The following is a 25904-nucleotide window of genomic DNA, read 5'->3' as shown; positions in this document are numbered from 1 at the left end:
CGCATGGATACAGACCCGTGTTTCATCCATAGTCAGGATCGAACCCGGGTCTCCGGTGCTGCAAGCGCTGTTGAGTTGCTACTGGACCATCCCCGTCTCCTCCTGAGTGTCCCATCACTGTCGGGGGGCGGCCAGAGATGTCCGGGGTGACCCTGGACTGATGGGGCAGCGACCCGGAGTAGTGGCGGCCTAGGCTTACAGCCAGCGCGGAGAAGAAGCGCTAACTCCAGCACAACTCTGCCTGTCCCGCCAGGTTAACCAACAGCCCTGGACTGACGGGACACCGGCCTGGAGCAGTGGTGGCCCAGGCTTACAGCCAGCGCGGAGAAGAAGTGCTAACTCCACTGCTCCGGGTCGGTGTCCCATCAGTCCAGGGCTGTCGGTTAACCCAGCGGGACAGGCAGAGTTGAGAAGGAGTTAGCGCTTCTTCTCTGCAGTGGCTGTAAGCCTGGGCCGCCACTGCTCCGGGCCGGTGTCCCATCAGTCCAGGGTCACCCCTGACATCTCCAGCCACCCCCGGACGGGGATGGGACACTCGGGAGGGGACGGGGATGGTCCAGTAGCAATTCAACAGTGCTTGCAGCGCCGGAGACCCGGGTTCGATCCTGACTTCAGATGAAAGGTAGGTCAGTTTCCGTGCAGCAGCACAGCTACTGAGAATGTTTATCGCGAATGCCCCATGACCTGGGCATGCGCAGTCAGAATATCGAACTCGCTTATTGGCTCCCTATATTACAACATTTTTTAAATTGCTTTTGAAAGGCAAAAAAACAGTAAATACTGGAAACCTTAAATAAAAACAGATAATGCTGGAGATTGCAGACTAGGTAGCAGCTTGGAAAAATAAACCGAGGGAACATTTTTAGGGAGGGGGGAAAGGGGAGAGCAGCACAAAACTACCAATTAATAAAACTACCAATCTTCAATATTCAGAAAATATTCCACAATTCTGGCTTTCTGGGGTTCTCCAATCTTTATCATTCCATCACAAATGCCTTCAAATCTTAAACTCTAGAATGATCACTCCACCTACCTCGCCACTTCTCTCAGTTTTCCCTGAAACCTAGCATTTTTATCAAGCGTTTGGCCTTGTGCCCTAATATATGCTTATGTGGTTCAGCATCAAACTCTAATTGTACTGTGATGGCTCCCTGAACAGATAATTTGGCTATGATGTCATCTATATATCCAGCTTGTAATGAACATGAACCTACAACATGTACCAGCCCAAGTTCATTTTGTTCACATTTTGAAAAAAAAAGTACAAAATGTTGTAAATCGATAGCAGGTCATCACTTCCCTTAATCAATAACCATCCAGCAGAAACGTTAAATTCCACTTTTCTTTTCACAGGAGCTGCTAGACCTGCTGGATGTTTGCAGCATTTTCAAATTTGATTTCAAATTTCCAGCATCTTCTGGTATTTTTACTTGCAGTCATCTAACTTTAATTTCTTTGCTCCAGCCCCGCAATCTTCATTCAAATGAATGATCTCGTGGATCCTACCTACAGCAGGTCTAAGATGACATGAAGATCATCCGATTCACCAGCATGTCTGACATAAATACACGGAGAATCAGTAAATTCCTGTTCCACTGATAAACTCCATGGGGACTCCAGCAGTTGCAGAACTGTCAGCAAAATGCCAGCAGTGTTTGGCCAATAAATACAGGACTTATCAATTTATGTGGCATTCCTGATATGAAATGGGTGAAAGCTGATGATGTTCCATGTGGAACTGTCAGTAAAACGAACAAATTCTGGCCTTACTTTTCAGGCTGATTACTGACCTATAATGCCAATTTTCTCTCTCCAGGGGTGCTTCATTTTCTGTGTTTAGTTATACAAAATCAGGATGCCGTGTAGCACCTGTGAAACTGTGCTACACATTTTCCATTAAATGTTTACATATTTGTTCATTGGGATGTATTTTCTGCTGCAGGAATGGAAAGTACCATCAATTTATTATATTTGCTTTCAGTGCGATTCTGCACCGGAATTTAACGAAAAATAGGTAAAATGGAGATCAGGAAAATCTAGTAAAATTGCGTTTTTTTCCTCTCTTCTAGACAATTGAGTGAATAAATAAATTGACACTTGATCATTTACGATAGTAAAAACAATTTAATCTCCAATCCAGTTCATTTCAAGTTACTGATTTCATCTAGATTAATGGACAATACTGCACATTGGTGGTTTCTGAGGGCAAAAAAGAAGAAAGTAAAGTAAAATAAAAAAAAGGGGGGAGGAAATAAATAAATAAGAAATTAATTTAAAAAGCTGGGAAGATGGCTCAACCTTGACTGACGAGGGAAGTCAAGGATAGTGCTAAAGCCAAGGGAGAGGCATATAAATTGGCCAGAAGAAGCAGCAAATCAGACTGGCAGAAATTTAGAACTCAACAGAGGAGAACAAAGGGGTTAATTAAGAGGGGAGGGGAAAGAGCATGAAAGAAAGCTTGCGGGGAATATAAAAACTGACTGTAAAAGTTTCCTTAGGTATGTAACAAGGAAAAGATTAGTGAAGGCGAATGTAAGTCCCTTATAGTCAGAGACAGGTGAATTTATATTGGGGGAAGCAAAGAAATGGCAGAACAGTGTATCTGGCCTTTCAAATATCCTTTGGCAAGATCCCACACAAGAGATTAGTGTGCAAAATTAGAGCACATGGTATTGGGGGTAGGGTATTGACGTGGATAGAGATATGGATAGACAGGCAGGAAGCAAAGAGTAGGAATGCTATGAGGCTGCAGGGTGACTTGAATAGGTTGGGTGAGTGGGCAGAAGCATGGCAGATGCAGTATAATGTGGATAAATGTGAGGTTATCCACTTTGGTGGCAAGAACAGGAAGGCAAATTATTATCTGAATGATAGGAGATTAGGAGAAGGGGAGGTGCAATGAGGCCTGGGTCACTGAAAGTAAGCATGTAGGTACAGCAGGCAGTGAAGAAAGTTAATGGCATGTTGGCCTTCATTGCAAGATTTGAGTTTAGGAGCAAGGAGGTCCCACTGCAGTTGTACAGGGCCCTAGTGAGACCGCACCTGGAGAATTGTGTGCAATTTTGGTCTCCGAATTTGAGGAAGGACATTATTGCTATTGAGGGAGTGCAGCATAGGTTCACCAGGTTAATTCCCGGGATGGCGGGACTGTCATATGATGAAAGAATGGGTCGACTGGGATGGGTTCTCTGGAATTTAGAACGATAAGTTCAAGTTCAAGTTACATTTATTGTCTCATGCACCAATTGGCACAGTGAAATTTGAGTTACCATACAACCATACGAATAAAAAAGAACACAATACACGATAGAGTTTAACATAAACATCCCTACGCAGCGGAATCAACGTTTCCCACTGTGAGGGAAGGCAATGAAGTTCAGTCATCTTCCTCATTGTTCACCCGTGGTCAGGGCCTTTGAGCCCTCCTCAATCGCCAATACGGCGGCCCAATGTTCAGGCCCTCTCGACGGGATGATGGAACTCCGACGTCGGAACGGAAGAACACACTCAGCGGCTTGGAGTTTCTGAATCGCCAACATATCAAAAATTTGAGGATTGGACAGGGTAGATGCAGGAAAAATGTTCCCGATGTTGGGGGAGTCCAGAACCAGGGGCCACAGTTTAAGAATAAGGGATAGGCCATTTGGGACTGAGATGAGGAAAAAGATTTCCACCCAGAGTTGTGAATCTGTGAAATTCTCTACCACAGAAGGCAGTGGAGGCCAATTCACTGGATGTTTTCAAGAGTTAGATTTAGCTCTTAGGGCTAACGGAACCGAGGGTTATGGGGAAAAAGCAGGAACGGGGTACTGATTTTGGGTGATCAGCCATGATCATATTGAATGGCGGTGCTGGCTCGAAGAGCCGAATTGCCTACTCCTGCACCTATTTTTCATGAGATTAGCAAGAATTATTTGCGATTGATTGCTTTCCACAACTTCCTCAAAGAACGTGAATCAATGAAACACTAATTTATGGCACACTCCCAAATCTCAGTCCAAGCTTTATCTATTTTCAACATGTTAAGGATTCCCCTCTCCTCAACACCTTTAACAACTGCCCTACATAAGCAATGTAGGGGGGGCGAGAGTCACGTGTTGCTGCCCCTGCTGCAGCTGTCGGTCACGTGCTTCTCCTCACGTCACATGTTTCTCTCCCCGCTGTATGAAGTAGTGAAACAACAAGTCGTTTAATTTCATATAAAAGGTAGACAAAAATGCTGGAGAAACTCAGCGGGTGAGGCAGCATCTATGGAGCGAAGGAATAGGTGATGTTTCGGGGTGAGATCCTTCTTCACACTGAAGGGTCTCGACCTGAAACATCACCTATTCCTTCGCTTCGGCCTCACCCGCTGAATTTCTTCGGCATTTTTGTCTACCTTCGATTTTTCCAGCATCTGCAGTTCTTTCTTAAATAAATAATTTCATATAAAGTCCTTTAATATCCATATAAAAGTCAGAGACTACATGAACGCCTCCGCGTAGTTTTATATCCTTATCAAAACCGACTACCTTGCCCAGCCTTCCAGACCAGGGCATCGGAAATGTCCTCGCTCTTCAGGGAACGGGGATTCCCCTCCTCCACCATAGATGAGGCTCGCACCAAGGTCTCTTCCATACCCCGCAACACTGCTCCCTCTCCCCATCCCCGCACTCGCAACAAGGACAGAGTCCCCCTAGTCCTCACCTTTCACTCCACCAGCCGGCAAATATAACAAATCATCCTCCGCCATTTTCGCCACCTCCAACGTGACCCCACCACTCGCCACATCTTCCCATCTCCCCCCATGTCTGCCTTCCGCAAAGACCGCTCCCTCCGCAACTCCCTTGTCAATTCTTCCCTTCCCTCCCATACCACCCCCTCCCCCGGCACTTTCCGTTGCAACCGTAAGAAATGCAACACCTGTCCCTTTACCTCCCCCCTCGACTCCATTCAAGGACCCAAGCAGTCGTTCCAGGTGCGACAAAGGTTCACCTGTATCTCCTCCAACCTCATCTACTGCATCCGCTGCTCTAGATGCCAGCTGATTTACATCGGTGAGACTAAGCGGAGGTTGGGCGATCGTTTCGCCGAACACCTCCGCTCAGTCCGCAAGAACCTACCTGAACTCCCGGTGGCTCAGCACTTCAACTCCCCCTCCCATTCCCAATCCGACCTCTCTGCCCTCGGTCTCCTCCATTGCCAGAGTGAGCAACACCAGAAATTGGAGGAACAACACCTCATATTCCGCCTGGGTAGCCTGCGTCCGCCGGGCATGAACATTGAATTCTCCCAATTTTGCTAGCCCTTGCTGTCTCCTCCCCTTCCTTAACCCTCGAGCTGTCTCCTCCCATCCCCCCGCCCTCAGGCTCCTCCTCCTCCCTTTTTCCTTCCTTCTCCCCCCCCCCCCCCATCCCCTATCAGTCTGAAGAAGGGTTTCGGCCTGAAACGTCACCTATTTCCTTCACTCCATAGATGCTGCTGCACCCGCTGAGTTTCTCCAGCATTTTTGTGTACCTTCGATTTTCCAGCAGCTTCAGTTCTTTCTTGAATGCCTTGCCCAGGCATTCCACAAAGTGGCATTTTGAAAACCCTGGCATGGATCATGGATCGGATCAGCAATATAGTAAAACCAGGCATGGATCAGTTCAGTAATATAGTGATTGATCTACATCCTCCTTCTTTAGCTTCTGCCCCATAAACTAATCACTAAGCATGCATATATGTAATGTGTATAGATATGAAAATTTAGTTAAAAACTACAGCAAAGCGGAGGAGAATAAAGTAACGCAAAGTACGATAGAGTGATGTCAGTTAGAGTTTGAAAAAACACATTAGTCATCGTCTTTGTATCTGGGATTCGGCTTGCACGTGTCCGGCATAGCCCCTCTGTGGCACTCTTCACAGGTATGCCGCCACCAGCACAAACTTCACAGGTGATTTCTTCATAGGCGATTTCTCAACTGGCACAGGTTTCTCGGACGATTTCTCGACAGGTGGCTTTATGGGTGATTTCTTCACCAGCACCGGTGGTTCTGGTGAAGAGCCCGTCTCTACACCAGTGGTTCCTCCACTGGTGTAGAGACGGGCTCCTGATCCCAAAACTGCTCACGGTTTGCTGCCACGTGTCTATCATTTAGAAGAGCATTCCATCTTCTGTCCACATCATGTTGTCCGGATCATCCGTAGGATCGTATGGGATTTGATGCGATGGCACCGGCTCATTTACTGGAAGGATGCGTCTCTGGTTCCTTCTGTAGAAACTTCCTTCTGACTGAACCAGATAGGATCTTGGCTCCTGGCTTGTCTCCTTGACCGTGCCCATGCGATCATATCCCTTCTGGGTTTGTAGCTTGACGGTCTGTCCTCCCATCAATGGTTTGAGTGGTCGGTTTGATCGATCGTAGCATGCCTTTTGTGTCAGCCTTTTATGGTGCAGTTGAGCCTGAACTACCCGTGGCTCGTATATGCGTGGCTGTAGCAGTTGCTTTGAGACGGGAAGAGTGGTGCGTGTCTGTCTGGACATCAGGCATTGTGCTGGAGGGCCGAGTGTTGTGTCATGTGGAACATTACAGAGATTGAGGAGATCCAAGAATACGTCCGACCCAACTTGGTTGGATTTTTCTAGGACCTGTTTTGCACTGTGGACAGCCCGTTCTGCCAGTCCATTCGATTGGGGATATTCTGGACCACTGGTGATTTGCTTAAAGTCCCACTGTTTTTCAAAATCTTTAAAACGTTGGCTTGTGAATTGCCCAGCATTGTCGGACATGAGGGTACGTGGTGCCCCATGGACCGAGAAGTGTCTTCTTAGCTTCAGAATAACTGCTGCTGCAGAGGTAGTGCGATGCAAATCAATCTCATACCAGCCGATGTATGAGTCCACCAGGACCAGGTATTGATGGCAGTGCCAATCAAAGATGTCGGTTGCCACTAGGGACCAAGGCAGGTCAGGGACAGGGTGAGCAGAAGCGGTTCTCTCTGCTGCTGTGGCTTCATGCTGTTGCACACTTTTTTAAATTTCAAAATAGACTTTATTCAATTGATAAATATATACAATTCCTGAACCATTCGAACAAACAAAATTCATCCGACATTTTCGGAGACTATACAAATTTTTCCAGTACAATTTTTTTACATTTGTCAAATTTCACCAAACAGTCCCCCACCCGTGCCACTCTGTGGCCCCTGTCCAAGTAATAAATATATACAATGTGTACACAGTGCGAAAATTCCATCTGACATTTTCGTCGGCTATAGAGATTGTTCAATACCGTTTATAAGTCTTTTAAGTTCCACAAAAATGTCCCCCACCCGTGCCACTCATGTGGCCCCCTGGCGTGGGATACCTTCCCTTAATTTAATTTGAGGGGCGTCTCCACCATACCATGCCCCCCATGTCCACACAGCATAAGACTGCACCATCTAGTGTATATTATCCATCATTGAAGGCCAGAAAAACATGCCCTTTGGTCTTTGCACAGTGGCTTATGAACCGGGATGTCCCCTGGGTACGGCGTCAAAGTACTCCTGTTGGAACGAGGCTGGGATCACTGCCTTGTGGCCCTTCTTAATGACCCCTTCTTAATGGGAAAGTAGGGCCAAATAGTGGGCAGAAGCATGTGCTGCTTGCTGGGCCATCTATGTTTAATGATCGAGGTGAGCGTCTGCAGAGTGGCGTCTTCTACCATGTGTGTCACCAGGTCTTCCAGACGAGATGGATGAATGCGGTCAACATCAAAAGTGTTCTTCTCAGTTGTGTGTTGGGCAGTGGTTTTCAATGGAGCCCGAGACAGAGTGTCAGCCTGGTACATGTGTTTTCAATGGAGCCCGAGACAGAGCGTCAGCCTGGTACATGTGTTTTCTGTGTTTGTAAACAAGAGTAATGTCATACTTCTGGAGCCTTAGCATCATCCTTTGCAGTCAAGCCAGAGCCGCGTGTGTGGGCTTGTTTAGGATGGTTACCAGAGGCTGGTGATCTGTTTCTATAGTTACCAGTTTGCCAAAGATGTAGTTGTTGAACTTCGCACATGCAAAGACCACTGCCAGCAATTCCTTTTCGAACTGTGCGTAACTAGTCTCAGTGTCTGTCATTGTCCTGCTGGCATAGGTGACAGGCTTTTGTTCCTGCAGGCATGCAGCGCCGAAACCATACAGAGAAGTGTTGCAGGTAGGCGTGAAAAGCTGATTGATATCAAAATAGGACAGAGCAGAAGGACACATCTGTTGGCTGAGTTTGTCAAAAGCACGTTGCTGCTGCTCGTGCCATGTCCAGGCAGTGTCTTTGTGAGTAAAGGGGCTGTCCCACTTGGGCGACCTAATCTGCGAGTTTAGAAGAGTGTGTTCGACCTTCAAACTCGCAGCATGGTCGACTCGTGGTCCTAGGAGGTCTTATGAGGTCGCTGGAACTCTCCTTCATGCTCGAGGGAAGTTCCTGAATACACGTGGCCTCAACTAGGTCGCGGAAATTTTTTCAGCTTGTTGAAAAATTTTCCGGTTGTAAAATTTGGTCGGCATGGTTCTTTTGAACTCGTAGTGCAGTGGAGTGGGGTCGCTATTTAGTTACAGGGAGTCGAGGGCAGCCGTAGGCAATCTCCTTCGCTGACCGGGCATTTTGATTGGCTCATTGGATGTTTCAGGACCAAGGAAAATGGTAAAATAGGTAAAATGCCCGCTAAATTTATTATGTTGTCTGGCTTCTTAAAAGTGTCTCCACTCCTTCTCCCCCCTTTTCTTGCCTTCTCCCCCCTTCTCTCTCCTTCTCACCTCCTTCTCTCCCCTTCTCTCCCCCCCCCCCCTCACGCTCTCCAAAGGACTTACTTTACACTGTGGCAGCCGTTTACCTTCTTCTTCATCGCGGGTGGGAATTTCAGCCAACGCTCCCCCGCTTTCCCTGGTCCCCGCCTTTGCGATGTGTTTGTGTGTGTGTGTGCGGTCGGTCGATCCAGCTCGCGGTTTCAACGCGGACGGTCGATCCAGCTCGAGGCTTTCCAGGCGAGTGCCCTCGAGCTTGAAGGTTGAAAACACTCTTCTTAACTCACGGATTAGATCGCCCAAGTGGGACAGCCCCTTAAGTTGCCGCAGGGGAGCCGAGAGCTCGCTGAAATTAGGATTGAATTTCTCAAGGTAGTTGACCATGCACAGAAATCTCTGCAGGCCGGTGACATCTGTTGGCTCCATCATCTCGGTGATGGCCGCTGTCTTTGAAGGATCAGCTTTGATGCCGTCACTTGTAAAAATATGTCCTCTTTCATGTCTCTGCCCCTGCAACCTTCACGTGGTCCACCCTGTTTCGACTAAAGCAATCAACCCGATATGCACAAACAAATAGATGTAGTGTTTTGGTGTCACTTTTGACCCGTGGTTCGGAATGTAGCTGATGTATGGGTTGTTTTGTCTACTCTTTGTTGTGAACTCGTTCTATTTGACCTTCCCATCCATGCTGACTTGAACAATCTGTCCAACATGCGCCTGAAATCCCGCAAAACCTTCTGGTCTTCCGTTAAATCACTGGAAGACTTTGACTCCAAGTCTGAGAGCTTGGAAAGATGCCAACACCAACAACAGAGAGGTCATCACAGACCCCACGGTGAAACCACCGAGTTTTGACCTCCATCGCAAGCAATGGATAACCCTGAACAGAATCCGCACCCTCCATGCAAGAACAGCCCAGTATGTGCATTAGTGGGGGATGACAGACAGCCCTGCTTGCGACTGTGGACATCCAGACCAGACCATCCCACACATCATGGAAAAAAATGGCCTATACTGCTAGCTTCTAGCTGCTAGCCGCCAGAACCGCTAGAATCCCTGCACGCTGCCCGGAGAGGACGCTGGCGTTGACTGTTCGCCGCTTCTCCGCCCGCTGTTCCCCCCCCCCCCCCCCTGTCTGTTACCTACCTGTTACCTGTTACCTACTGCCTGTCTGTTCCCTGCGTGTACCTGCGCCTGTGCACCATCGACGCTGGACGCCTCCTGTGCCTGTGCACCATCGATGCTGGACACCTCCCTGCACCAGTGAGGGAGCTGGATCCTCTCTGCACCCGCACCGCTGGACAACCTCTCTACACCTGCACTGCTGGACAACCTCTCTGCACCTGCACTGCTGGATACTCTCTGCACCCTCATCACTGGACTACCTCTACACCTGCTCTGCTGGACAACCTAACTGCTCCCTCAATGCTGGACACCTCGCTGCATCTGCATTGCTGGTCAACCTCTTTGCTCCCTCACTGCTCGACACCTCGCTGCACCCGCTCTGCTGGACAACCTCTCTGCTCCCTCACCGCTGGATACTCTCTCCACCTGCACCTGCACCGCTGGACACCTCTCTGCACCCTCACCATCATGCTCAAATACTCAACTCTGCAGATGACTGGTTTCTTCAACAACCACATCCCATCCTGCATCCAGGTCGTTAAACAGCTTGGACTTCTGCGTCGACCCCGTTTCATCCAGAGGCTCTCGACGCAAGCTTGTTTGCTTCAATCACGGACATTCCATTCCATCCGTCTGCTCACTACCACGCTCTGCCCCCCCCTCACCCCTATCCCAGCTGACCGCACGCACTGTCAACCGGGACAACCTCAGATCTCTCCAGCCTGCCCCCATCCCTCCACCCTCTCATAATGCCAACTTTGCCCTCCTCAACACCAGGTCACTCAACAACAAAGCCCTTGCCCTCCATGAACTAATCCTTGACAACACTCTGGACTTCCTTCTGCTCACTGAGACCTGGCAACAACCCAATGTCTTCTTCTCCCTCAATCAAACATCCCCACCTGGATTTAATTACATTTCCAAGCAACGCCCCTCCCGCCATGGAGGTGGCCTCGCTGTTATTTTCAACCAGAATTTTCGTATCACTGAACTCACCCTCCCCCCAGTAGCATCATTTGAATTCCTCGCCTTCAAAGCCCTTTCCTCCATGACAGTTATCCTCATTTACCGGCCACCTGAACCAAACCCCTCCTTCCTATCTGACTTCACTGAACTCCTCATACTTGCCTCATCCCTCTCCCCACGTCTGCTGCTACTTGGTGACTTAAATATTCACATGGACTCCCCCACCTGCAAGCTCGCATTTGAATTCGCCTTTTTACTTGACAACTTCTCTCTCACTCAGCACGTCACCTTTCCCACCCATGACAAAGGTCACTTCCTTGACCTGGTCTGCTCCACAAATCAACCGGTACTCGACCTCCATCCATGCCTCTTCCCCCTCTCTGATCATAAGCTTATACGGTTCACCATCCCTTCTCCGACACCTCGCCCCCGCTTCCTCCGAGAAATCACCTTCCGTAATCTAAAATCCATTGATCCCCACCATCTCTCTGACCTGCTCTCCACCACTCTCCCCCTGGACTCAACCCCCATCTCACCTGATGATCTCACAAACCATCTCAACTCCACCTTGTCTACCTCCCTTAACACTCTGGCCCCCCTCAAAACAAGAACCGTAACTTTCAACACATCCTCACCCTGGTACACACCTGCACTTCGTAAACTGAAACAGACTGGTCGCCGACTTGAACGACTCACAAAGAAATCATCTCTCACAGTCCACCTTGAAGCTTACAAACTCCACCTCACTGACTACAAAGATGCCCTCATTGCTGCAAAATCTGCCTACCTCTCCTCCATATTCACCGATCCCTGCCTAAACCACAGAACCCTCTTCTCCACAGTGGGCAACCTCCTCAAGCCTCGAGCCAACACTCTCCCTACCTCTACTCCGGTTCTCTGCAACTCATTCCTCCACTTTTTTGCTGATAAAATCAGCACCATCTATCAATCTTTATCCCCTGTACCCGACTCCCCAGCATCTACTCCACCACCTACCAAGGCCCCTCCTTTCAACATCTCCACTGACCTCCTTACCCCTCCTCCACACTGCTTCCTCTCCCAGTTTGACCTGGTCACACCTATTGAAATCTCCAAACTCATCAGCTCTTCCAAACCCACTACCTGCTCCCTCGACCCTCTCCCCACTCCCCTGCTTAAGTCCTGCCTCCCCGTTCTCTGCCCCTACCTCACTAATCTCTTCAACTCCTCATTGTCCCAAGGAATTGTCCCATCCGCTTTCAAAACTGCTGCTGTTACACCAATCTTAAAGAAACCTGGTCTTGATCCCTCCTCTCTCATTAACTACCGCCCAATCTCAAACCTCCCCTTTCTTTCAAAAACCCAGGAGCGTATCGTTGCGTCGCAACTTCATTCCCACCTCCTTGCGTATAACCTACTTGAACCCCTCCAATCTGGCTTTCGCCCCCTCCATAGCACAGAAACTGCTCTCCTCAAAGTCCTCAACGACCTCCTCACCTCTGCTGACACTGGTTCCCTCAACATCCTCATCCTCCTCGACCTGAGCGCAGCCTTCGATACAGTGAACCATAACATCCTGCTCACCAGACTCAAAGACCTCGTCATTGAAGGCTCTGCACTCAGCTGGCTCCGTTCCTACCTTTCCAACAGATCCCACCATCTCTCTCCACAACCACACCTCTGCTACAGCCACAGTCACTCAAGGCGTTCCCCAAGGCTCCGTACTCGGCCCCCTCCTCTTCATCATCTACATCCTCCCCCTTGGTCAGATACTCCGCCACTTCAACCTGGACTTCCACTGTTACGCTGATGACACCCAGATCCACCTCGGCACCAAATCCCCCCACAACCCCCCCCCCCCCCCCCCCCCCCCCCCCTCTCCCATATCAACTCCTGTTTGTCAGCTATAAAAACCTGGATGCAACATAATTTCCTCAAACTCAACAGCGATAAGACAGAATTCCTCCTCATAGGCTCCAAAGCCACACTCAGCAAAATCAATAACCCCACTCTCACCATCGACGGCATCACTGTCTCCCCATCTCCCCAGGCCCGCAACCTTGGCATGATCTTTGATTCCACCCTCTCCCTTGAGCCTCACATCCGCCATGTCATTATAACCTCCTTCTTTCATCTCCGCAACATCGCCAAACTCAGACCCTCTCTCACACCTCCCGCTGCTGAAAGACTCATCCATGCCTTCATCTCCTCCCGACTGGACTACTGCAACTCACTTCTCCTTGGCATCAGCTCCACCTACATCAACCGACTCCAACTGGTCCAGAACGCAGCCGCCCGACTCATTACCCACACCAAATCCTGGCATCACATCACTCCAGTCCTCAAACAACTTCACTGGCTTCCCATCTCCCACCGCATCAACTACAAAATCCTGATCCTCACCTACAAAGCCCTCCACCATCTGGCCCCCCCATATCTCACTGACCTCCTCTCCCCCTATCAACCCTCACGGTCCCTCAGATCCACATCAGCCGGTCTCCTCTCCATCCACAAGTCCAACCTCCGCAGTTTTGGGGACAGAGCCTTCTCCAGGGCAGCTCCCAGGCTCTGGAACTCCCTCCCCCAACTGATCCGCAATTCTGTGTCCCTCACCATCTTCCAGTCCCGCCTCAAGACCCATCTCTTCACCTCTGCCTATCCTTAGCCCCACGTCCCCCTCCCTTTTCATCTGTGCATTAATTGCCTCATATTGTGTTTTGTATTGAATTCTGTCTTTACTTTGTGTACTAGTCATGTCTCTACTATTTATTTCATTCCCCTTACATGTTTTTCCTCTACCTGCTAAATTTTTGTAAGGTGTCCTTGAGACTCTTGAAAGGCGCCCATAAATAAAATTTATTATTATTATTATTATCATGAATGACTGCCCACTGAGGCTTTTCCCTGGTGGCATCAAAGCCATCCACCCAATAACTGATGCTGTCCTGGCCTGGATGTCTACCCTTAATCTACAACTTTAGGCTGTGCACGCAATTCGCAAGATGTGAACTTGTTGTGTGGATCTGCAGCATCTCCCGAAATTATTACGTCTTTTGCAGCCATGACAGATTTGACCAAAAGTGGGACATTTCTCCCTCTTAGCAGCACGAGTGAGAAGCAATCGGTAATAAATCGAATCACAGGCTTATCAAGCTGGACTCTCATCGCTATCTCAGGCTTATGTTGTCTCTGGAACCCAGCCTGAACAGCATTGATACACAAGGTTGATCGCTGTGCATCAGTTAGCGTTCTGGTGTTATGAATAGTTAGTTCATAATTCTCGCAATTGGAGACACTTATACAAAGTTAAGTCAGGGTCGCGGATAGGTATTTTTCTTAGTTTATCACAAGCAAGACCGCAAACTAGTTTGTCTCCAATAAGCTTGTTACAGAGCTTGCCAAATCTGCAGCTCCCTCCTGCCTTTTTAATAGCACAGATAAATGACTCAATCGTCTCACCATCCTTCTGATTCTGTGAGTTAAACTTTATTCGTTCGATGATAGGATTAGTCTGGGGGCTGCGCAACTGTTGAAATTTTCTCTTGAGACATTGAGGGTCGTCCGCCGATTCAACAGGGGTGATGACTGGAAGTGCTCCATCAATGGGAGGATATGATTTTGTCTCCGCAAATACGAATTGTTTTGCTCGTTCATAAGCTTCTTGTCCTGCGAGATTGATGAGCATGTTAGCCCAAGCCCGAGGTGGTTTATCATACTGACCAGCTGCGATTAAAACATCATAGTGTTCTTCGAAGTTGCGCCACCGCTTTCCGATGTTGCTGTCGAAAACAAGCGGGTCCAGTTTTCGAAATGCTTCGGCCATATCTGAGTCGCAAATAAACTCTGTGACAACTCATAAAATAAAGTCTACCGAAAGAATAATTCTGACACTATGTAGGAAGCAGTGAAACAACAAGTCGTTTAGCTTCATATAAAGTTCTTCTATCTAAAATACTAAAACTCGTCTCTTGTTTGTGTGTACGTGTGTGTGTGTGTGTGTGTGTGTGTGTGTGTGAGTGACGTCACAATTCACTCACAAGGCAGGATGGGACACTCCTGAAGGAAGGAGCACTCCAGCGTTCGCGGTGAACGGAGTGGCGGCGCCTGTCCGGGGCCTGCTGCCGCATGCCGAGCTCGGCGATTGGGCCTGGGCTGGAGCCAAGCCTGGAGCTGGAGTGAGGGCTGAGCCCGGGTTTCGGGATGGGGCCTTGACCGGGGCAGATAAAGAAGCCGCTCGAGGAATCAAGGACGATCGTGGGTCCAGTGTCAGGGACGGCGAAGTCGGAACCTGCACTGGAGCCCAGGCAGCCGCCGAGCTGATGGCTGGAGGCTGCAGCTGGAACCAAGGACGAGCCTGGGTTGACAGCCAGGGCTGGGTTGAGTACGAGAACCAGGCCCAGTTCCAGGCCCCTGGGCTGCTCTACGACCTGGGTAGTACATGGTGCAGGGAATGGGAGTGAGGGGAGGAGGATGAAGGAAATGAGGAGGAGGGAGATGGGGTGAGGAATGGGATGGGAGTGGGGCAGTAGAGGGAGATGGGGTGTGGTGGAGGGAGATGGGGAGGGGTGGAGGAGGGAGATGCCCCGTCCCTATCTACCCTCACTCCCACCCTCTCTACCCCCTCCCTCTCTACCCCTTCCCTCTCTACCGCCTCCATCCCTCACCCTCTCTACCCTCCCTCCCATCTACTCTATCCCCTCCCTCTACCCTTCCCATCCCACTCCCTCTATACCCCTCTCCACCCCATCCCTCTCTACCCCATCCCCCTCACTCTCTCCCCCCCTCCCTGCCTCCCTCCCTCTCTGCCCTCCCCCTCTCTGCCCCTCCCCTTCTACCACCCCTCCCTCTCTAGGGATTGAAGAGGGAGGGTGAAGAGGAGGAGGAGGGTGCTGGGGGATGAGGTGAAATGATCCGCGCCTGTGCAGTTGGGGGCTATGCGTGAGTGGCGCAATGTTGCGTTGGGGGAATCAGACCCAAGTGGTCTGCACGGTCTAGTGTCCATATAGAAGTCAGAGACTACACGAAAGCTTCCGCGTAGTTTTAAATCCTTATGAAAACCTACTCTCTTGCCCAGCTAACCGCATATCACAAGATGACATTGTGAATACCCGGCATGGATCATGGATCATGGATCATGGATCAGCAATATAGTAAAACCAGGCATGGATCAGATCGGTAATATGGTGATTGATCTACAGCCGGCTGCGGCCTCGTGGTTCTGCCCACGCCCGGGGTCGGAGGTCACGTGGTTCTGCCCCCGCCCGGGGTCGGAGGTCACGTGCCTCTTCGTCGCCAGGGATGATGGCGGTCACGTGGCTCCGCTCTTGCCTGCGGCTGGAGGTCACGTGCTTCTCCCTCCCCTCCCACGTCTGGCGGTCACGTGGTTCTGTCCGGCCGCAGCGCGTCCTCACGTCGGCCGGTCTGTTGGTGCGTGCGCGTCCCCGTCAGCGTGTGACCGCTGCCGCTGCCAGGTGTTGGCGGACATTGCGGGCGTGGACAGGATGCTCTGTGTAGCGTTGGGCTTCTTTGCCTACATGTTCCAGATGGGTGAGAGGGGGCAATGAGGGTGAATGAAGGGCGCTTGGCAGCCCTATGCTGGACTGGAGCCGGGACCGGAACAGTGTTACGTCTCCCTCGTTCCCTGCATCTCTCTGCAGTGCTTGTGGAGGCAGTGAATGACTGGGACTCCCACTGCACCTGCACCTGCACAGGCAGGCGTTACTGTTCAGCACACCGGGGCAGTGTTATGCATTTACTTCACAAAATGATGGGTGTAACCTGAAAATCAAAGTTAAATGTGAAAGTACTCGCGTTCAAAAGGATAATCTCAGAAAGCACTCGATTACACAAAGGACTGGAAATCAGGCATTGTCTCCCACAGAAGTTATGGGCTGGATTAAGTGAAAATTTAAAACCAGAAATTGATAGTATAGTAAATAAATTATTGGATTTGTATCCGAAAGATTATTAATCCCTGGCCACGAATTTGAAACACACCATGATCTCTGCATGATATAAATTAAGTAACCGGGAAAACAATCCTGGCGTCAGTAATGGTGACTGAATTGGCATAAAAAATGACTTGATTCCCTCATGTCCTTTTGTGTGTTTGCTTGCTCTGGTCTATAAAGGACATCAGTTCAACCAACGTGGTTAATTCTTAATTGACCTCTGAAATTATCAACTAAATCAATCAGGTCAAGGGCAAGTTGGTGATTACAATCGGGGCAAGTTGGTGATTACAAATCCAGAGTTGACCCTAGTCCATTAATCAATAAATCAAAATAATTACGCACAAAGGATAAATAAATGGAATTGAAGTGCATGACCTAATTCAATGGTGGGGCAAAGTTGTGGACTGAATGGTGCAGTCCTATTCCTGTATACCTTAATGATTGCCAAATTGCAGTCTAGTCAAACAGGCCAAAATAGAAATGGAATAATTTTTGGCTCGAAGGGCTGAATTGCCTATTTTCTACGTCTTCTAATAGGTAGGAAACTAAGTTGTGAAACGTGATTATAGAAAGGCAAGAATTCACTTTCAAATCTTTGTTTATTTTTTAGTAATGACTGGAATATATGAGCGTACCTTTGTAGCTATCAAACCAGATGGAGTTCAGCGCCGTTTGGTTGGAGAAATCATACGGAGGTTTGAGAAGAAAGGATTTAAACTGGTTGGGATGAAAATTATGAAGGTATGATGCTTCAGATGTGCGTTTCTTTTCCTATGAAGTATAATTATGCAGAACAAGTGAATGAATAAATAATACTTTATTGTCACGTGTGACAAGTCACAGTGATATTCTTTGTTTTGCACACCCAAGGTATGTAAAGAGTCGCCACAAAAAGGGTGGTGACAAAGTTACAAAATAACCCACGCCAGGTCCTCCTTTGTTCTCACCCTCCTCATGGTGGTTCCCCCACACAGTCCTCCTTTGTTTCCCCCTTACCCACACATTCAGCGGTCCCCACGCACTGGGAACCGTTGTACCTTTTTGCATATATAGCTATCTTAAATTATTGATACTTTATCATTATTATCAATAAAGTGCTCATTCAAAGTGGTAGAGATCACCTCCAAAGAATGTCATTTTCTGATTCCTTAAACAAGATGAAAAGTAGTTTGGTTATTTCTGCAAATATGGTAATGTGAGGCCTAAGTTTCAACATATTTAATACTTTTTCGTAAACTTTCCTTAAGAGACAAAAAAATTGATCCTTTTGTAGTCACATGAGAAAAAGCTAATTAGCATGCTGCAACAAGAGAGTTTGCCCATGTTGTGAATGAGTGATGGATTGAAACATTTTTGTATGTCATAAAGTCATAAGTGATCAGAGTAGAATTAGGCCATTCGGCCCATCAAGTCTACTCAGCCATTCAATCATGGCTGATCTATCTCTCCCTCCTAACCCCATCCTCCTGCCTTCTCCCCATAACCTATGACATTTAAGAGAGAGTTAGAGGATTTAAGAGAGTTAGAGGATTTAAGAGAGAGTTAGAGGATTTAAGAGAGAGTTAGATAGAGCTCTAGGGGCTAGTGGATTTCAAGGGATATGGTGAGAAGGCAGGCACGGGTTATTGATTGGGGACGATCAGATATGATCGCAATGAATGGGCCGAATGGCCTCCTCCTGCACCTATTTTCTATGTTTCTACACCTGTACAAATCTATCCATCTCTGACTTAAAAATATCCACTGACTTGGCCTCAGCAGCCGTCTGTGGCAAATAATTCCACAGATTCGCCACCCTCTGATTTAAGAGATTTCCCCTCATCTCCTTCCTAAAAGAACGCCCTTTAATTCTGAGGCTATGACCTCTAGTCCTTGACTTTCCCACAAGTGGAAACATCCTCTCCACATCCACTCTATCCAAGCCTTTCGCTATTCTGTATGTTTCAATGAGGTTCCCCCTCATTCTTCTAAACTCCAGCGAGGACAGGCCCAGTGCCAACAATGTTCATCATAGGTTAACTACTCATTCCTGGGATCATTCTTGTAATCTTCCTCTGGACCCTCTCCAGAGCCAACACATCCTTCAACTGGATTGACATAAAACCTTTCTTATTTTTGAGCTCTGAATTTAATTCCCATAAATTCTCTTGAAAACCAAGTGCATTCATGAGACATATCCAATTACTTAGGGTATGTAAGTCAAAATGACCTTTGCTAAGACCAGGAAAGACTTGACAACTTGTACATTAATGAAACAAGTCCAGTTGATGCACTTTTGGTGTCATAATCATAAAAATCATGCAGCATTGAAATGGGCTCTTTTTCAGCTCCTCACCACGTCCATGTCAACTTTTTTACTCAGCTGAACTAATCCAAATTGCTTACACTGTCAATATCCTTTCTAAATGTTTCTTAAGTGTAATGATTGTACCTCTGGTTGTATGTTCCAGTTATATCCAAATATCCTCCAATTCCCTATAAAATTCTTTCCTTTCGCCATAAATCTGTATCTTGTTTTTGATACCCTATCTATATATATATATATATATATCAGTGTTTAACAGAATAAAATCTTATAATTTAAGTAACTGTATATTTATTCCTTTTTCAATTTAGGCTTCAGAAGACTTGCTGAAAGAGCACTACATTGAACTTAAGGAGAAGCCTTTCTATAATAGTTTGGTGAAATACATGTCTTCTGGCCCCTTGGTCACAATGGTATGTTAAAGCTGCCACAAGTGTATAGTATGATCCATTCATACAATATTATATGGTTTAGATTAGAGATACAGCACGGTAACAAGCCCTTTGGCCTACCGAGTCTGCACGGACCGGCGATCCCCACACAATAACACTATCCTACACACACTCGGGCCAATTTACACTTATACCTAGCCAATTAACCTACAAACCTGTATGTCTTTGAAATGTGGGAGGAAACCAAAGAACTCAGAGAAAACCCACAGTCACGGGGAGAACGTACAAACTCCGTACAGACAGCACCCGTAGTCACGATTGACCCCGAGTCTCCAGCGCTGTAAGGCAGCAACTCCACTACTGCACCACCGTGCCACCCTGAATGGTGTCTTTCTCCTATGTATATTACACATATTAAGATAACACAAGCAGTTGGCTGTCTTTTCTGTAGCTGCACCTTCTGTCAATGACATGATAGTCAATTCTTATGAACTGCAAAAAATAATCTTAATTGTTAGGACGGGTTTAAATTCGCTGAGGATAAAATGGAAGACTTTTTTATTGCCCCTCATTGATAATCTGGCTGTGATTGAGAAGTTGCTAGCAAATTGTAGGAATCGGGTAGTATTAGTCAAGTCAAGTCAAGTTTATTTGTCACATACACATACGAGATGTGCCGTGAAATGAAAGTGGCAATGCTCGCGGACTTTTGTGCCAAAAGACAAACAACCAAACAAACTATAAACACAATCATAACACACATATTCTTTTACATAATAAATAATGGAAGGAAAAACGTTCAGTAGAGTTAGTCCCTGGTGAGATAGGCGTTTACAGTCCGAATGGCCTCTGGGAAGAAACTCCTTCTCAACCTCTCCGTTCTCACCGCATGGCAACGGAGGCGTTTGCCTGACCGTAGCAGCTGGAACAGACCGTTGCAGGGGTGGAAGGGGTCTCTCATGATATTGTTGGCTCTGGAGTTGCACCTCCTGATGTATAGTTCCTGCAGGGGGGCGAGTGAAGTTCCCATAGTGCGTTCGGCCGAACGCACTACTCTCTGCAGAGCCTTCTTGTCCTTGGCAGAGCAATTCCCAAACCAGATGGTGATGTTCCCAGACAAGATGCTTTCCACCGCAGCTGCGTAGAAGCACTGGAGGATCCTCGGAGACACTCTGAATTTCCTCAATTGCCTGAGGTGGTAAAGGCCCTGCCTTGCCTTACTCACGAGTGCTGAGGCGTGTGATGCCCATGTCATATCCTCGGAGATGTGGACTCCCAGATATTTAAAACAGTTCACCCTATCCACAGGATCCCCATTTATCCTCAATGGAGTGTACGTCCTCGGATGATGTGCCCTCCTAAAGTCCATGATCAGCTCCTTAGTTTTTTTGATGTTCAAGAGGAGGCTGTTATCCTGGCACCAGAGTGCTAGATCAGCCACCTCCTCCCGGTAGGCCTTCTCGTCGTTGTCTGAGATCAGGCCCACCACCACAGTGTCATCAGCAAACTTAATTATTGAGTTGGAGCTGAACCTAGCCACACAGTGCAATATTATTACTGAATAATATTGCAATTTTGGGGTAATAATGATAGCCTCATGTACCATGGAAATATTTGTGATTTCTTCAATGTCCATTTATTGGAAACTTTAAAACAAAGAACATTTGTTCTTGTCACGTGAATAAAGGTTTTAAATCCAAATTTTGGAAGTATAATAAATGATTGAAGATTAGTGTTGGGTTACCTAAGCAGCTCAGGTGATAAACATGTGACTAATTGATTGAAAGATACAGCATGGAAACATAATAAACATTGATCTTCACAAGTGAAAAATTAACAGACTACAGTCATAGAATGATACAGTGTGGAAACAGGCCCTTCGACCCAACATGCCCGCACCGGCCAACAATGTCCCAGCTACACTAGTCCCACTTGCCTGTGCTTGGTCCATATCCCTCCACACTGTCCTATCCATGTGTCTGCCTAACTGTTTCGTAATTGATGGGAGAATCCCAGCCTCAATGACCTCCTCTGGCAGCTTGTTCCATACACCCGCCACCCTTTGTGTGGAAAAAGTTACCCCTTGGATTCCTATTAAATCTTTTCCCCTTCATCTTGAAACTATGTCCTCTGGTCCTCTATTCCCCAACTTTGGGCAGGAGACTTTGTGCACTTACCCGATCTATTCCTCTCATGATTTTGTACACCTCTATAAGATTTTTGTACACCTCATCCTCCTGCGCACCATGGAATAGAGTCCCAGCCTACTCAACCTCTCCCTATAGCTCACACACTCTAGTCCTGGCAACATCCTCGTAAATCTTTTCTGAACCCTTTCAAGCTTGATAATATCTTTCTTATAACACAGTGCCCAGAACTGAACAGAATATTCTAAAGTAGACAAAAGTGCTGGAGAAACTCAGCGGGTGCAGCAGCATCTATGGAGCGAAGGAAATAGGCAATGTTTTGGGCCGAAACCCTTCTTCAGAATAATCTAAATGCGTCTCACCAAAGTCTTATACAACTGCAACATGACCTCCCAACTTTTATACTCAATACTCTGATTGATGAAGACCAAAATGCAATAGGCCTTTTTGACCATCTTATCCACCTGCAATTCGACATTCAAGGAATCATACACCTGTATTCCTAGATCCCTCTGCTCTACAACACTACGCAGAGGCCTACCATTTACTGTGTAGGTCCTGCCCTTGTTCGACGTCCCAAAATGCAACACCTCGCACTTCTCTGTATTTTATTCCATCAACCATTCCTCCGCCCACCGGGCCAATCGATCCAGATCCTGCTGCAATTGTTCACAACCTTCTTCACTATCTGCAAAACCACTCATTTTTGCATCATCAGCAAACTTGCTAATCTTGCCCTGTATGTTATCATCCAAATCATTGATGCAAATGACAAACATCTTGAAACTGGAAAGAAAATAATCAGTAAAAATTATTTATCTAACCCAATGATCCATGCTGGAAAATATAATGACGAGAGTGTGTGAAGAGAGGATTAGCCATGTATGATATTTTACACGATTCAACAATTTAATAATATTCTCTGAGATTAAACAATGGGCATTAAATAACGGGCTACTCACACGGGCTACTATAGGCTATCCCAGCGAACAGCATCTGGAAAAGTATTTTAAAAATGAGCACTCAATATAGTTTGATTTACATTTGTATAAAGTGACATTAAACTAGTTATTTGTTCATCTTATCACTGGTTCTATTTATTGGACCCAAATAAACTCAGTGTGTAATACTTTGGGTTATGGTTATGGACATCCTCTTTGGAATTCACATTAAAAAATGTGTGTACAGCAACATCATCAGGGATAGCAGATTGCTAAAGCTGAAGCAGAATTCTGCAAATGTAGGGAATTATAATTAAAAATGGAAGTGGAAATAATTTGGAAATATTCAGCATTGGGCAGTGGAGGGAAAGAGAGTTGGTGTTTCTCTCTGTTCAAATCCTGTTTCGCTGTAGAATAGTTCCAGCGTTTTAATGTTTTTATTCTCTAAATCACCACTGAGAAATAACTCCTCATGGGTACAACTAGTTTTTATAAAATGCTGTGGTTTACTCTTCAAGATTATGCCACGCGGTATTGCTGCTGAATGGTGCTTTGACATTTCAGGTATGGCAAGGATTAAGTGTTGTTAAAACCACTCGTGCTATGTTGGGAGAAACCAACCCTGCAGACTCAGCACCAGGTACCATCAGAGGGGACTTCTGTATTGAAGTGAGCAGGTGGGTACTCACATGTTTGGTTTAAAAATAGACATTTATCGAAAACAGGTAATTCTTTGTTACATAGAATTCTGTTAGGAAATCTTCATTACTTTTTTTAAGTAAGCTTGCAATTAATTAATTAGTGTAAGACATTTTGTATGAAATCATATGGAGTGGTTTCTGTAATCAATCATTAATGGCCTATAGCATCCAAGGAGTGTGCTATCTGTTCTCTTTACTCGTTTCGTTCACTGAATTTACTCTTAGCAAGAATATGAGCATAGACTTCTATTGCTAAGTTCACCATCAGCTGATCGACAAGAGCTAGCAAAGGGCCTTTCTAGCAAACTGCCCCATATTTGTCTTGAATATTGAGTTTGAACATTCTCTTGGGTTTATGAAAGTCTCTGCCATTCACAAAACATTCAGAAATTATGCACAAATTACATTGACAATATTTAATTATCCATGTTAAATTTTAATTATAATTTTTTTTTAAATTGGCCTAGTTTTATACTAAAAGTATTGATAATTAAATATTAAATTAAACTGATTTCTGTGTAAATTGAACCGGCTATTCTCCATTCAGCTGAAAAAATTGCAGAACATATTAGTTTAATCTTGTGCAAGTCAGAGACAAACTGCAGCATAAATTCTGCGCATTTGGAAACTACACTATAGATTGAGTGGAAGTGCGGGGTCTGTCTTCACACTGGAATCTGTAACCTCCACACAGCTATAGAGGGAGAGAAGTGTTACTGCCTAGTTCAGGCTAACGTTTTTATGTCTGCTTTTATGATGCTTGTCATGTGGCAGTAACTGAAGATATACCTCTAGCCTATGCAGAAGATTCCTTTTAAGAACAAAAAAAACATTTTAGTATGTAATCTGGTAGGCATTTTATCATAATGAAAGATGCTGCTTTGAAAAAGATGGCTTCATTATTTTCATGAAGCTTCAGACTTCTTTGAACCACTGCAAAATATCAGTTTCTCTAAGGTCAGGGGTAAGGTACAGAACTGATGGTGTACTTACTCAAAGGAACTCCATTTGATTAATCCCCACATTTCTAAATGTGTGGCTGAGAAAGTGGGATCTAATTTTGTAATGAATTTTAACTGGAAATGTAAGTTTGAAATGCTTTTGCGGGAAATAATTGAATATCGGTTTAGAGTGGTAACGATGCTTTTGCAATCTTCATTTGAATGCAGTGTTGTGTCTCGAACCTCTTGAGCATTTAACCCAGTTTGTTTATTTTGTCGTGCTGCAGGAATGTAATCCATGGCAGTGATTCAGTGGAGAGTGCCATCCGTGAAATCTCGCTCTGGTTCAGCCCTGAGGAGCTAGTTTGTTGGAATGATTGTGCTGTTGACTGGATGTATGAATAAACCAGACTTTTTAAAACAAAGCCTTTGCTCAGGAAGAAGCCCATCAGTACGGAAATATCATTGCTACAGAACACACACTGTGACTGACTGCAGTAAACCTATGCACCATTGAGATTTTCATTCTTTCTATGTAAATTCTTTTGAAATTAATTACTTTAAAATTCTGTTCCCTCTGGTTGATCAAATTGAATTTTAGAGGAAAACAAAGTTTTTATTTGATCCTAGAATTGAAACATTCACATTTGCTGTTTATCCTTGGTGCATTTTCTGTTTTTCTTGGTCCCAAGTATTTCTGTTTTTGTTTTAATATTGAAATAACCTTTAAAGTGTTGCTGCTGTAATATGGACACTATAAGTGTGAGGTGGTTTATTTCTGGTGAGAATTTTCTTACATGACACAAAAAATATCAAAGCATGCTTCAATTCATCGGTGACCAATTGACCAAAATTGCATGCTATTTCATAGTATAGGATGGATCAATAATCTGCAACTGGACTGCAGAAATGAGTCCAGATGTAGGCAGGTCAGATGCAGAATGCTATTTAATTGCAATCAATGTTTAAAAATTCTGGACTCCATTATGTCAAAACCTTGAGGCATAGTAGTTCTAGAGAAGTGGCTGGGAGTTGAACTTGGCCCATTCTCTTCCTAGTAAATTATATGACTGAATTAAACAATGTTGCTGCTTCTTGTTGATGATACTTCAGTATGTTTTTCCTGTAGTCTGTCTGACTATGCATCTAAAGGGTGTTTGCACTTGGTGTGACTGAGTTTTGATTGAGTGCAGGTGAAATTCAGTGAAAAGGATTCTATAAAACTTCCAATCATTGTCCTTGATCTATCTGCAATGTTAATATTATGCAACTGGCTGTAGAAAAGGAAATTGTTAACAATCCATGAAGCCGTTAACAAGGCAGCATTATCCTGAGAGGATAGACTAGACCTATGTCTTAAATGTATTATGCTGAATTTTCACAGGAGATTCATGGCCAGTTCTTCGTTAATAAACGTGTTTAAATTTATACTGTAATTTGGTAATATTTGTTAAAAGATGAAACTAAAATATTATGCAATATAAAAGTGTTGCATGAAATGAAAACCTTTAAATGAATTGGGGAAATTGTTCCTCTCCATGTTTTTTTTCCCCCAAAGGTTTTTTGTCAGCAGCCTTGTTGATGTATCATTTGGACCATCTGAGTCTGAGCATATTTATTTCTATGTTACCTGTGCCATTTTATTAATAGAAATTCTTTATTCATTGATATAATTTTTAAAAAAGCAAAATATGGTTTTTAGGAATTTGTTCAGTGCCTG

The 25904-nt window shown here is 45.9% G+C and overlaps 1 protein-coding gene across 1 annotated transcript; it reads left to right on the top strand.

Moving 5' to 3' along the window:
• Nucleotides 1–16220: 16220 nt before the first annotated feature.
• LOC116985557 (nucleoside diphosphate kinase A-like) lies at nucleotides 16221–25876 on the top strand. The gene is made up of 5 exons (XM_033040363.1): nucleotides 16221–16350; nucleotides 17368–17498; nucleotides 19374–19475; nucleotides 23107–23219; nucleotides 24472–25876. The coding sequence occupies exons 1-5, from the start codon at nucleotides 16305–16307 to the stop codon at nucleotides 24587–24589; spliced, it is 510 nt and encodes a 169-aa protein (XP_032896254.1). The 5' UTR covers nucleotides 16221–16304; the 3' UTR covers nucleotides 24590–25876.
• The last annotated feature ends 28 nt before the right edge of the window (nucleotides 25877–25904 follow it).

This window comes from Amblyraja radiata, chromosome 22 (assembly GCF_010909765.2).
Source record: "Amblyraja radiata isolate CabotCenter1 chromosome 22, sAmbRad1.1.pri, whole genome shotgun sequence".
Lineage (NCBI taxonomy): Eukaryota > Metazoa > Chordata > Chondrichthyes > Rajiformes > Rajidae > Amblyraja > Amblyraja radiata.
Note: the sequence above shows the minus strand (reverse complement) of the source record. Positions and strands in the feature narration are given on the sequence as shown.

Coding starts and splice junctions, on each gene's coding strand:
- LOC116985557 (XM_033040363.1), top strand. CDS start 16,305: ATGCTCTGTGTAGCGTTGGGCTTCTTTGCCTACATGTTCCAGATGG. Junction 16,351..17,367: donor TGCCTACATGTTCCAGATGG/GTGAGAGGGGGC, acceptor TTTATTTTTTAG/TAATGACTGGAATATATGAG. Junction 19,476..23,106: donor CTGGCCCCTTGGTCACAATG/GTATGTTAAAGC, acceptor TTGACATTTCAG/GTATGGCAAGGATTAAGTGT.